Below are 14,595 nucleotides of genomic sequence, written 5' to 3'. Positions count from 1 at the left end.
ATATCGCGACATTTCAGTTTGAATGGGTCTAAAGTTCAATAGATATGTAATTACAGAATTGAGGCCAAAAGCATTCCCATTTAACGTCAGCGCTGTCAGGTCATGACACTTTTGCGTTATCTTTGCGTGGTTGCCATGTGCTTTTCTCGGTAAAATCTGACGAACCAACGACAGCTGAATACGTGACAACCGTTTAGACACATGACTTCGTTGAATGACCCAAATCTGATCTTTCAAGATGTGGGTCCGTGTGTTTTTATTGAACCCGCAACTGAAGATCTGAAGCACAAATAGTGTGTTTTAATGCGTGATTTTGTGTGGTTGATTTGACCTGCGACATAACCACTCATTATGTTTTTGGGAATACACTCTGTTGCTATCATGACAGTTAATCTATCGTGACAGTTCCAATGTATGGAACAAGAATACGGAGTAAAACATGTTAAAGTAGATCATATTTTTATTAATCTCGAGGGAAAAACTACAATGTATTTCTCTATCAATGGAGTTGTTAAGTGTAGTCCTGACCTTCCCAAACTTGTGGTCGAACATCGAATTTTATGGGTCGCAACAGTTCACCAACATCACACAAAATACATATTTGACTATAGACGTACTATGCTACAAAGTGTGTGATAAACGCAAGGGGTTAGCGAGCGTAAAAGTTTACGAGTTGTGCAAAATAAGTGAGAATCAATGTGAGAATTACCAAGAAATAAAGAGTGGGAATTTAAATTTTTACATTTGTCTGGAATAACTAAATAAAACTGATTTCATTGCAATAACTATACTCGCTAAACGTATACGTTTGTGGTTCTAGAGCGTTTCTGGTGTGCGCAGAATCCACTTCGGTATTCAAAAATATTTCAGTCCCCACAAGAATAACATAATGCTTTAATTTGTAATTTATGTACAAATAAAAAGTCATTATGAATTATACAACAAATAAAAAGTCATTATGAACTTACAGTTCGACAAGAAGACAGTATGGATGTTGAAATTGTCAACTAAACGTTGGCAGGAAAGAATGTTTTCCAGATTACGAACTTGCAACAAACCTACATTGCAAATATTGCAAATACAAATTAAATTCACTTTATCGTCAAGTTACGTAGGGGACATATTACGTTGCTGATCGCACTGGTTGGTTCGCAAGGCTTATGTGTTCACTGTCGTTGATTTGAGACCTGTTCCCCGCAGAGCAGTGCTGTTAATTGTTACTGTGTAATATAGAACACAAAGCTTACTCCTGTGGCTATATTCAGTCATGCAGATTTTATTTTTTCATCAGAGATAAAGTGAATAATTTTAGATAAATGAAGCAACTGCAACGCTCGTTAAAAAGCGCAAATTTTGGGAAAAGATTTTGTCTTGTTTTCACCGCATTTTATGCTGTTGGACTGTAAAAATTTTATAACGACTTGCTGGTTTTACTTCTGGTAAAATAATCGCTTTCACTTAAACTAATTTGTAGAGACCAAAATTCTCAACGACTGGTATTGAAACAACGAGAGTTCATAATGGGTGACCTATTTAATGTCGAGATATTTCAGTTCGAACATGTCAATAGTTCAAGAGATCTCATTACACAATTTCGGCTACACTAGATTCTTATTTAATGTCAGCGCTTTCAGGCCATGACACTTCAACGGTTCAATTTACATGATTGCGGTGTGCTTTCCTCAGTAAAGACAATGCGATACTTTAAGATGTTGAACACATGACGAAGCAATGACAGCTGAATATATGTCAACCGCTTGGCTACATAGGTTGTGGTGAAAGACAATGCGATACTTTAAGATGTTGATCCCACCCAGAAACAGCCGTACCACATGTGTTGTATTACACACCAGTGCGTTTGCGTGTGGTTGATTGTAAGCTATCAGACTTGAATGGCTTGTCGTGAATATAACCAAAAGAAAAAAAAAACATGTTTGAAACCAACTAAAGTGTTTGCTAGAAGGCAAACTGTAGATTTTTCATATTTTGTGGGGACACTGCATACACTATTGTTATTTTTCACATGTGAATTTGGCATTGTTTATTTACGATAGTCCACGCACTTCACAGCGTCCTTACCGACAGCACAGGAAGAGTATGTTTGCACGGCTTGTGTCGCTTTTGTTGGATTTGTTCCCACAGCGTTTCCGCATGCATCGTATTTGGAAAGATTCGCCGCACGTGAAAAAAAGATTTGATCTGCGCTTTTCTTTACTGATGATTCTCAGTGCGCTTTGGTTAAAATAAAAATGGGATATATGAGTCGGTGAATTGCTTGGTTAGTGGTGAAATACGACGTTGTGCTGTCTTATTTTGGATTTAACCACACGGGGCACATGACGCGCCATACCCACAACGGATATAGATTAAATGTATAAATTGAGGGAAGGTATGAGAGTCATCCTGACTGTTATGAACAGCTTAAACATGAAGGTCTATAAGCACATTTAATCTGCAGTTTCCGTTGTAACAAAATACTGTTTATTGATTTCACATAGTATATGAATTTTGCGTTTCTTACGTGATGAATGTTAATATTAGCTTGTTGCATGCCCAACAATATTAAATACGTATTAGCGGTATGACTTCATGTATAAAACACATGTTTTAATTTATTTCATGATTTTATTACATCTTGGACGTTAAACTGTTTCAAAATGTTCAGGAATTTCTTGTTTAAAAAGTATTCTTCAAGGTAAGCTTTAATTTCTTTTTGTTTGAAAATGTGAAATTCCACACCGAGTTGTATCTCGTAGGTCTATAAGATATGGACAGCAAAATAAACATGATTTTTAGTGCCGCGTTATTTGAATTTTTCCGAGAAAAAATTTGTGACAGTTTACGCATCATTTGCAGAATTAGTTTGAAATGCACTATATCGTCCTTCTTCGTAAAAAAACTAAATACAAAAGATGTCTACTTTGAGCGCGGATATAAAAGGCAGCACCTCCACGAAGATTGTATATTTTCATCGTCAAATATTTCTATAATTTGAAACCAATCCTGTTTCAACAGATACACTTTTTATTTCTTAGAAAATGATTTCCTCAAACTGCCAAAAGCTCTTTTGTGTGATTCTTATCTGGAGCTTGTCTACTGCGCAACACACGATTTCAGAAAATAGTACACAAAGTAAGAAAGCTTGCTAACAATATTTTAATAAAATAAACCAAACAAAAATCGACCGACTTGGCGTGGGTGATAAGCAACGAGCAAATTTCCAAATAAATTTGTAGAAACAAAACTTTACACCCATTGTCAAGTTATTTGTATTTGTCAATAATAATTGCAATAACGGCGCACGAATAAATGCTATACACATAACTAAAATGGCAATCTTTTCTTCAGGGAAGTGCACAGGACCATTCGACAACATTGATTGTGTGTGTCCCGAGGCAATGTTCGCCTGTGCGTGTCGAAAAGAAAGCAACTGCACTTGGGGATCAGGGTGCATTCCAATGGCCTGGAAATTCGACAAATTCAACCAGTGCGGCGATTGGAGTGATGAACTACCCACGAAGAAACCAGGCGATTTTTACTGCGACTGCGCAAACACAACAACCGGCTGCATATCAGGATACCCAACATTTTACAAAGAGTCCGACAGGTACGTTAGCAACAACAAAACATAGAAATACTAACTTTCTGTAAAATATCAACTGCTTTTACCAAATGTATTTTTATTTCTGCCACAGTTCGTTTGTTGTTTTTCTTTGGCTTTTGAACTTAGCGTGGTGTTTAATTGCAAACATTCTGTAGCCACAAATATTCCTGTGCCAATAATGTCACAAGCATATTATTTTACATCTTCATATATATTCAATCCATAAGCAAGTAAAATTAAGCAAATTGTTGGTCATATAGATGTGACCAGAGACCAAGTTGCAGCGATTGGAGTGATGAAAAAAACTGTCCGAATCCCTGTTTAAAAAACCAAACGATGTGCGCATGTTACGGAAAGGTGAACGATGGATGCACTACGCCGTGTGTACCGAATAATTCGGTAAATGACGGAAAGGACGATTGCTTCGACAGAAGTGATGAACCGGCAGGCAGTTGCCCAGAAAAATACTTCAAATGTGACTGTTTGGGACAGAGGAACTGCGAGGGTTGTGTTCCAGATAAAAAAGTCTGCGATGGCTACAACGATTGTCGCGATTGGTCGGATGAAAGAAACTGCAGTTGCGGCGAAGGTTATTTTGAGTGTGATTGTTATTCCACTCTCAATTGCACGAAATCTCCAGGCTGTTTACCATGGGGATTTCTTTTCAAATGTAGCGGAAAATCAGAATGTGGTGATTGGAGTGACGAAAGAAACTGCACGTGCAAAGCGAACAAGTTTGCTTGCAATTGCTACAAACAACCTGGCGGCTGTGGAAGTATCAAAGGATGCATCGACATGAAACGGAGATGCGACGGGAGTCAGGATTGTCCGCAAGCGGAGGACGAGATGAACTGTACGTGTGCCAAATTCCAATGCGGTTGCTATAGCAACAAGTGCCCTTTGAGTGGATGTATCAATCATGAAAAAGTTTGCAACGGCGTCAACGACTGTGGGGACTGGACAGATGAGCTTAACTGCACTCAACTGGAATCCCTTCACCATTCCTGCAAGGCGACACCAGCTTGGTGTGGAAATGAAGTCACTGTGTTTAATTGTGATCAGTCACAATCTTATTATAACGTCACTGGAAAAGGTATTTTAATCAGCACATTATACAACTACCGATGCTCGCCTGATGAAGAAGTTTGCGTCAGTGGTAAAAGGTATATCACTGGTATGGGCAAACAACGCAAAGAACTCTTTCAATGTCAAGACGGAAATTTTATTGATAACAAATACTTCTGCGATGATAACAGTGCGGTCGGATCATCCTGCAACGATGACAGCGACGAACGGTGCGAAAGATTTGGATTTCGCTGCTCTGGCACGACCAGGAAATCTGTCTGTAGTTTGCCGCAAGCGAATCTTTACGACTCCTTGCCAAACTGTGCCGACCGATCGGATTTATGTTTCGTCGAAGGTGAATTCAGATGCTTTCAGTGCCTGGACCGCCGTTTAATGATTTCGCCAAGTCAGGTTTGCGATGGCATTGCTGACTGTTACGATTTGTCGGACGAATGCTTTTGCAAAAATATGACAATTTGCAACGAAATACGTGGCTCATGTCCCACCGGACAGATACGATGCAATGCGAGCTGTGTGAACATGACAGAGGCCTTGTGCAACCCAAAAGTAGACTGCACTGGTTATAACACTAAATACTGTAGTTGCAGCAAAACTGCAGATAAATTTATGCAGTGCCTGACATGGAATGGCTTCGAAATGGTAAGAAAATGCGACGGAAATCCAGAGTGTAAATTGTTCGAGGACGAATGTAGTGATTGTCCCAATCCACCAGCCTTTTGTCAAACTTCGTGTGTACGAAGCATTAAGACCCTGTGGCAACGGTCCAAAATCGACACCAAAGTTCGTTTTTGCAATGGGGTGGTCGAAAAAACGTTCGGGATCGATGGTATCAGCCCACAATGCGCACTGCAAGGAGAACAATACTGCAACGCTTCACGATTTTACTGCATTCATAACATCAATAACGTTAACATCGCACTGTCAAGGGTTTGCGACGGTTTTGTGGATTGCGACGACGAATCAGATGAGGCAACTACTCTGTGCAAAGGGAAATGGATGGAATGCGCGAACCGAAAACAAAATATCTCTTCTGGTTTAGTTTGTGATGGAGTTTTTGACTGCAATGATGGAAGTGACGAGGCCGTTCAGCTCTGCCGCAGTACACGATTTAAATGCTTCTCGGGCAATGTATATTCCATCGATATAAAGTTTGTGGAGAATGGCATCACAAACTGTCAGGATGGCAGCGACGAATGTCTTACAACATTTTCAAACCGATACGAAATGATCGCCAGTTTAGTTTTTAGAGCATTTTTCTGGATTATGGGCATGTTGGCAATTATTGGAAACTCTGCAGTTTTCCTGACAACAGCAAAAATCTTGTACCAGGCAAATTCTATGAATACCATAACAAAATGCAACAACATGTTCATTCTCAACCTCTCCGTTGCTGATTTTCTTATGGGTGTATATCTCTTAAGCGTAGTGTCGGTTGGGGTTTCCTTCAAAGGCTCGTACTGCATTCACGACCGCGTCTGGAGAACCAGTTGGAGCTGTTCGAGTCTGGGCGCCCTGGCTATTACGTCCTGCGAGGCGTCCGCTTTTGTCATGACCGCAATGACAACATTCAGGTTATCTACGGTTCACAATCCTATGCTTGGACGCCAAATCGAATTTAAAACCGTAGCCATCCTCACAACGTTTCTGGCATGGGGTTTTGCTGTGATCATAGCAGTACTTCCACTGATCAAGTTCAAAATTGAGTACTTTCAAACAACCGTATGGTTTTCCAATTACTTCTTTGGTTCTCAGGATATAAATGTAGAGACAATGCTACAACTCGCCAGCAATATCTCAAACAAGGTCGTTTTAAGATGGTCGGAAGCAAAACACATTGTCTCCGATGCATTTCCCATCTCGATACGCGGCGAATTCGGTTATTACGGTGAAACAAGTGTGTGTTTGCCTCGTCTGTTTGCAACGAGTGACGAACGAGGCTGGGAATATTCAGCCCTTATTATCACCATCAATTTTCTAATGTTCTTCTACATCTTTGCCGTTTACTGCTACATTTATAAGGCGAGCAACCGTATGAAAAACTCAAAGAGTTCGAACACCAGTACAAGGTTACAGAGGAGAATATTCCGACTTATCGCAACTGATTTTTGCTGCTGGATTCCAGTTTGTATCATGGGTTATTTGAGCTTGGCAGGTGTCAAGATGCCCACAGAAGCATACGTGGCAAGCGCCTGCATCCTTCTGCCAATAAACAGCGCCCTAAACCCGATACTTTACTCCAATATTATCGCTGATAGGTTTGACGAGACCAAACGATATATCAGCAGGAAGACGTCGGATAAGTTTGTTACCTCCGGAAGCGGTTCGTCTAAACGCAACGCAACATCTAAACGCAATTCGGACATGTTGTTGGAAGAGATCGAAAATCCCCCGGCAAACAACACCTAAGCAAGCCCGTTGACTCCCTTTGTAATATTTTGTGTTTTCCAGAATAACTTTTGGTCGAATGTTTGTACATATATGTATATACAGTGACTGTTAAATCAATCAATCAATTTTCATGGCTCTAGTTGCGCCCTTTGTTTTGATGAATCATTGTTTGCTATATAAGCCTACATAGAATGACATATTTATATGAAACCACCCGGTGTGTTTTGGCTTCCTAATTATCTACTTAACCTTCACAAACGTTACACACTTGCGATAAATTTCTAATAGAAAAGTTACTTAAAATTTTGAAGCAGCCATCAGCAATGTCCATACTTTTGTGGAAACGTGGAAAAAGCAAACAATTACATAACATGGTTGTTGAATATGTTGAAAACATTATGTTGTGTTTATTATTGTTGAATAGAAACCAACACGAAAATCAGACATCGTCTTGAACGAATGTTTTGGTGCAAACGGTTGATTTTAGTATATGTATCATTTCAAATGTGTTTGCATTAAGTTTGGCGCAGGGTTGTTGATAACCATCCGATTTATTCCCATCAAATGCACGGTCCATCTGTACATATAACTCTTTCATCAACTTGGGTATAGCAAGTTTCTCAGTTTTGACAAACGATGGAGATATTTTGGACCTTTAAAAAGAAAAAAAAATATGTCAAAAAAAGAAGTGTTCCTTCGATACCAAATTCTGATTTTCCATTGAGGCAGATTTTGCTCTGGTAAACAAAGTTAAACGTGATATCAACTACAAAAACGGTAATTTATTAACACGGATCTTGCTGAGTTTTCAAGAACAAATTTTGCTTTTGTGGTTACATAGTGATATATTGTAATATAATCACCACACTTGACCATTATCAACTAACGTGACGTCATTAGCAACCCCGCTATAGCAACGATCGTAACTCAAAACTATCTCTTTGCCAGGTTCGGACGAATATCTGTGAGACCCTACCCAGTACCTTGTATCCATGGCCCCTCTGGAAGAAAAACTCATTAAATATATTGTAAAGGAGCCAACCCGCAGTCAGGACGGACATGGTTACCGCAAAACTTAAAAAAAATTTCATTAAAAAAAATCGTTTTACGAATGTAATATAAAGAAGCATAAATACCTGGAACTGCAAAATATGTTGCACGTTCTTACGGATGTCGTTTTTTCCTTTCCAGCCATTCGGGCAATTATGCATTCATAACCACCTGTCTGTTCAATACATTCACCTCTATGGCATGGGTTAGAAAGACAATGAACAAGTCCTAAAAATAGGAGCGTAGAGTTCAGTAAATTATGCTTTACATCTTCTTCCAATACATTTGACGAAGGCAAAAATGAAATTGGTAGAGAAGAATTATCTGTATTTGTTCTTACCGTTGTTTGAAAGCAATTAAAGCAATATTCAAAAATGTCATGATATTAATTAAATAATTGAACTCACGTATTTCCCAGAATACTCCTGTGTATTCTGATGAACAATACAATATGCCATCTTCCACGCTGTTCCCACCATTTGCGCCATTTTGGCAAGACATCCCCAAATTCGACTTTAGCTTCACGATATTTAACACCAGTCCAAAAAATTATGTTTAAACTGTTCGCGACTTTTGCGACATTACAGCAGCTTATGCAATAACAAGTGAACAGTTGAAACAGCATTTTTTAATTTATTTGTATGCGCTATTTAAGTTGATATTTCCAAGATATACTGTTGTATGCACAAATCCGTTCTTACCGAAATAATGCAATTGTATTCATGGCACCAATAATCTTTTTAGAAACTACAACAGCATCACAAAAGTAATTTCCTTTCTGATGATCAAAATCCTAGTTTAATATCCCCGTCCTAAATATAATGCTGATTTTGCTGGCTATCGCACCGGGCAAGTACAGACATACCGCTATGTCCGGAGGTTGTTTCAAGTTGTTACATGTTGCGTGGGTGTCTATTGCTAATGTTTTGCAAAGCATGTCGTGTAATAAAGTACTTGAAGGGGCGCGAAGAAATGTTTTGTCGGAAGGTTTTGATGAAATTGTATCTCTGCGAAACCCAACATCAAGACTGTCACGAGGAGTCTCGTTCTGACCAGAGGGATGTTAGTTGACAAAAGTATGAAAGCGGGTTACTCGGCCGCCTTACGACGTAGCAACTTACTTTTTCTGACATTATGTTGGCTGTAGGTCGCGTCACCGATGGTCTCTGTTTTTGGACTAAGTTTGGTCTGGTGGATTGATGTTATGATCTATGAGCCCAAAAGCCAAGATCTGTGAGATCACTTTGTGATCTGTTAGACCGAAAACCATGATCTCTGATATTTTGTGGAAAGAGTCGCAAATATATAGGGCGATATCATAGTCGCGGCACAAACAAAAAGATAATTGCTGCGATTGCGAGACAAAGAATACTAAGAAATAGAGCTAAGAAGACGCAAAACGGAAAAGTACACAAAAAAAGGCATAAAACACAAAAGAAACATGCTGTTTATTGTGTATTTTTGCGGTTTGCGTCGCATACTGCGCCCTCAAGTGGTGTGTGGCCGATAACAACATGACGTCACCACCCGCGCGAGCCTTATCTGTGACGTTCGTCAGGTCCGCTCCTTATAATGATGGAGCTACACCAACCGCGTCATTCTAACTGATGATGGCATAAGTTTTTGCCGAAACGTCTTCTTTTAAACATGACAATGTTAACAACAGTATGGGCCAGTCTTTTTCTTCCTAAAATTATGTGTAAATCCGTGAGATGTGTACCTAACCAAAATAGTGTTTCGACAATTTTTTTCGCGAAACGTGAAATGCATTACTATTTATTCAAGTAGAACTGGAGCTCAATGTACATGTGACAGACAACGGACACACAAATCATACGAAATACACTAATCGGTTTTATACATTGAGTGTGGATAGCAAACGCTCGAAGTCGTGTTAATAAAGCATATCTTTCGATTTGTCGACGTCAATCGTGTCAGAGGAATATGATGATTTTTTCAAAGCAGCTACATCTGTAAAAAAATACAACCTTGTGAGACAATGTGCGTTTGGAACAGAACGATTTAAGACATCGTTGGTGTGATTCCTTCAGTAAAAAACTAACCAACAGAACATTTGACTCCAACAAATCCATCAAGACATTCACATGTAAATCCAGTTTTTTCATCATTTTGACATTTTCCACCGTTGTAACATGGATTGCTTAGGCAATGGTCAACTAAAGTGCACAATTAGCTCATAGCAATTTAACAAACATGGGTTTAAATTTTGGTGAGAATTTGATTTATTGTGTTTGGCCATTTACCTTTTTTGCACTGTCTTCCTATAAATCCAGGTTTACAATGGCAGATGGGTCCATTTAATACGTTTTCACATCTTCCACCATTATAGCACATCTCACTCTGGGTACTTCTATCGTCTAGTAATACCAAGAGCAGTTGTTTAAATGTGAAAATCAGTTCAAATAAAATAAGTGCGGATATGTTGGTGTGATAGACGAATATTTCATTTCTATATGTTTTTCCCTCAAATTTTTTTTAAAATACTATTCCGCGCAAGTGCCAACAAATCTTGCCTAAAAATTGATCAATTGAGGACCTCCGCAAAAACAAAATACTCACCAAACCATGCAATGTAATTGATATATATCCTGTATGTGCCCCAACTACTTCGGCCATCTTTTCGTCGAACATCAGCGGTGAATCCCCACGGTTGGACTTGAACATTTTCCACATTTAAAAACAGGTTGGCAGATTTGTTGATGAAAGCTTCCGCCTGGATCTCCTTCGCCAATCGGTTATGGCAGTCGTCGTAAACAACATTAACTGTTGTTGAGGCAACCCGACCCGATTTTATTTCCAATGAATAATTTCCGGTAAATCGAACTAAAGAAAAAAATGACCAGACGCGTTATTTTTAAGCTTTTACACAGTTTGTAAATATCAATAACGTAAAAACAGGTTTGAAATTTTTTTTTTACAATGCTTATATTTTTTCAAAACATCCCAAATTTAAAATTTTTTTACGGTGATTGTCGTTGACCTTTATTTACGTTAGTACCCATTTTTAGAGACGCGTGAATCGCAACGTAGAAATGTTAATTCACAGGTTATTAGACGCTCCCTGTTGACAAATCCGAACCTTAAACACTTGAAAAATTTAAAACATTCATTTGTTTTTTAATGCAATTAAATGCAATTTTTTTTAAGTTTAATGAACTTTAATTGACAGTGGTGTATAACTTATCATGCTAATTGGTGTGTTATAATGCGTTGTCGATATTTGGTGACTAATCAACCTATTTGCAAGAACTCATGGCAAATTAAAATGAACCGAAACATGTTTGGTTTCATTTATTTGTGATGTTAACATGATTTCGCGACACACTATCACATAAATACAAATATTGTATTTTTTATACCAACCCATTTACCTCGTGCACAATGCGATCCTTTATAACCATCTTTGCACGTGCACCTGTAACCTATTTCCGTGTCGTTGCATGTACCACCGTTTCGGCACGGTCGTGATGAGCATTTAATTATCTCTGGACAAAATTAATTGCTAAAAAGTGATCAACCGTTTAAAAGTGCAGAAAAACTTACTCTTTTGGCAAAGTTGACCACGGAATGGTTTAGTACAGTTGCAGAAAAAGTCATCCTTGTTTGTAACAGTGCATTCAGCATTGTTTTTGCAGGGATTGTCGGTAAAGTTTGTCGACGCTGCGATACACATTTGCACTGATGAAATCTTAATTAAATTACTTGTAAGTGCGAGATGCACAAAGGTAAAGGCTATGAAAGATGTAAGGACTATTCTTAAATACGAACAAATTTTGGTTTTTAGTCACGAACGGTTTTATATTTGATCACAAACCTAATCAACTTTTCTGCAGAAGGAAATACGATCCACAATTGGCAATCATGCAATAGGATAACGGTGTACTTACCAAAAATTGCCGAGTAGCGGATTCGATACTCAGTTATGGTTTGAACGACATGTCGGTAATAATTTCTGTAAACATAACGAAATATTTTATGGAGCGCTTTTTACACAATCTCCTTATTCAATTAAAAATTATTTCTGCTTTGTTAGCATAGAGGCGATTTGGCTCAATAGTTTTCCCAATGTGTATCAGTCGTCATTTCAGATACGTACTAAATCATTTTACAGTCATAAGCATGAGTGGATCGGTGCGAGTGGGGAGTCAGGAAAGAGTGGAACCCTATTCAAAAATCATCAAAGTTGTTTACGATGAATGCCAGGACAAAAATATCAGCAGGGTTGACGTTTCAGCGGCCGGTGAAAGCCGATACAGCGATACTTTCAACGCCACCGTCACCGATAACCAACCTTGGGGTTTTACCGCCGTGGTGCGAAGAACCGACAGACCTAGAGAAGGTTGGGGTCAAAGTCGGGTTCAGCTATCCTGGACAGCTGTCTTTGGTAAGGATCTCAACGCCACAGAAACATACGCTAAATGTTGTTTAGAATTTCAAGTATAATTGTTTGGACTGGTGTTAGAATATCGTGAAGCAAAGCGAAAAACTTTCATGGCGCAGACTTAAAGTCGAGTTTGGAGTTGTCTTGCCAAAATGGTGCAACTTGTCGCAATAGCATGGAAGGACGTATTTGCGATTGTTCACCGGAGTACACAGGAAGATTTTGTGAAATACGTGAGTTCGAATTAATACGCTGTGAAATTTCAAACACTGCTTGCATTTTATTAACGGTTAATACAGATCATTTTTCTCAACCTATTTAAATTTTCGTTTACGTTGACTTCGTTAAATGCACTGAATATGTTAAGCATAATTTACTTGAATTTACGATCCTATTTTTAGGACTTGTTCATTGTCTTTCCAATCCATGCCAGAGAGGGGAATGTATTGAACAGGCGGGTGGTTATGAATGCAATTGCCCGAAAGGCTGGAAAGGAAAAACTTGCAATATCCGTAAGAACATGTGACAAGTTTTGTTAATCTTTATATCTTTGGTTCATTATATTTAAAACCACATAACGAAATATTTTTTAATAAGAACATAATTTTTTGCTGTCCGTGTCTCTCCTGACTGCGGGTTGGTTCCTTTCCAATATATTTAATGAGTTTTTCTTCCAGAGGGGCCATGGATACAAGGTACTGCTCGGGTAGGGTCTCACAGATATTCGTCCGAACCTGGCAAAGAGATAGTTGTGAGTTACGATCGTTGCTATAGCGGGGTTGCTAATGAGGTCACAGCGACCGCTAGTGGCGCTTCAAGATACTCCGATACTTTCGAAGTCGAAATTCTCGAAATATTTGCTTGGGGATTTCGATCCATGGTACGGAGGAGCCACGAAACTAATTGGGGACAAAGTGAGGTGCAAATGCAATGGACGGCTTATTTTGGTAAGAATGTTTTTTGATTTTGTCTTTTTGTAACTTATAATGGATAGATTATTTTGCCACTTAAATATTAAAACGACAACTTTTAATGTTCAGGTTCGTACGATTATGAAAGCAACCCTTGTTTAAATGGAGCACTTTGCACCAATAGTGAGGACGGACAAGCTTGTCATTGTACTGAACGGTTCGTCGGAGAGTTCTGCAAAACTCGTAAGTCAGCTAATACATTGCGTAGTAAGGATGGTCAATTAATTTGTGATGATAATATTTCGATCACTGTATATGAAAGCGCTACAAAATTGCAACATAGTAAATTTATAAACAAATGCCACTATTACAACCAAAAAGTTTCGACAAAATTTATTGTAACTTTTTAATTCTTCATCAGCTTTGATTCACTGCTACCCTAACCCATGCAACGGAGGAAGTTGTACCGAACTTGAAAACGATTACCAATGTTCCTGTCCAGGGCAAACTGGGGGAAAGAACTGTGACAATGGTAACATTTGTCGGATTTACTTTTTTCGTAGTTTAAGAAGCATTTTGCAGAAATATTGAAGTCACCTTTGCAACATCTATAGCACTTGATTTTGTGCATTAGAATCTACCACCTTTCATTATGCAACTTTTCTATTGTTGTATAATTTCTGTTTGGATTCTTTGCGTGGTGGCATTTAACAAAATTACCGTATCATTCAGATTTCCTGTACCTCTCAGCAAAGTACAGCACAAATAATCTTAAACAATTTTCACAGGTTACCATGTTTACCGCACGTCCGTTAGGTTTGAAAACACAACTGCATCGAGTACAACCGCAGTAATTCTCTACAACTCCTGCATGAGGGAAGCTCCTTACGAAGTAAATGCTACGGGTGTAAGTGGTTACGGTCAAAACGCCGGAGTGAATGTGTACGAAGCTTACAGCTGGGGCTTCAAAGTGAAAGTTTGGAGAGAGAACAAAGGAACCAATCCACTCTATGAGGCAGTTACCCTTAATGTGGAATCTTATTTTAGTAAGTTCAGGAACAAGTAATAAAACGCCTTGGCACTTTTTCAAAAATACAATACAAGTTACGTGTAATCAATTACCATAACATGTCTGAGGCAACATCGTATGCTTT

General features: G+C 38.6%; 2 protein-coding genes across 4 annotated transcripts in view; both read left to right on the top strand.

The window, feature by feature from the left end:
* LOC145901348 (uncharacterized) overlaps nt 1-14,595 on the top strand; it is a 65,162-nt gene that overhangs the window by 10,647 nt on the left and 39,920 nt on the right. For all 3 annotated transcript variants that reach the window (XM_082988994.1, XM_082988993.1, XM_082988995.1), the window contains exons 11-13: nt 12,261-12,533; nt 12,650-12,763; nt 12,932-13,042. In XM_082988994.1, coding sequence (XP_082845120.1) covers nt 12,261-12,533; nt 12,650-12,763; nt 12,932-13,042 — 498 coding nt within the window. The remainder of the gene's footprint in view (nt 1-12,260; nt 12,534-12,649; nt 12,764-12,931; nt 13,043-14,595) is intronic.
* LOC145901584 (uncharacterized) lies at nt 3,330-7,096 on the top strand. The gene is made up of 2 exons (XM_082989319.1): nt 3,330-3,607; nt 3,865-7,096. Exons 1-2 carry the CDS (start codon nt 3,330-3,332, stop codon nt 7,094-7,096), a joined length of 3,510 nt encoding a protein of 1,169 aa, XP_082845445.1.

The sequence above is a fragment of the Ascidia mentula genome, chromosome 5 (genome assembly GCF_947561715.1).
Source record: "Ascidia mentula chromosome 5, kaAscMent1.1, whole genome shotgun sequence".
Classification (NCBI taxonomy): Eukaryota; Metazoa; Chordata; class Ascidiacea; order Phlebobranchia; family Ascidiidae; genus Ascidia; species Ascidia mentula.
Note: the sequence above shows the minus strand (reverse complement) of the source record. Positions and strands in the feature narration are given on the sequence as shown.

Excerpts from the sequence above, each read along its gene's own strand:
- LOC145901584 (XM_082989319.1), top strand. The coding sequence starts at position 3,330 with ATGGCAATCTTTTCTTCAGGGAAGTGCACAGGACCATTCGACAACATT. Across the intron at positions 3,608-3,864 it reads TTTTACAAAGAGTCCGACAG|ATGTGACCAGAGACCAAGTT; the intron begins GTACGTTAGCAA and ends TTGGTCATATAG.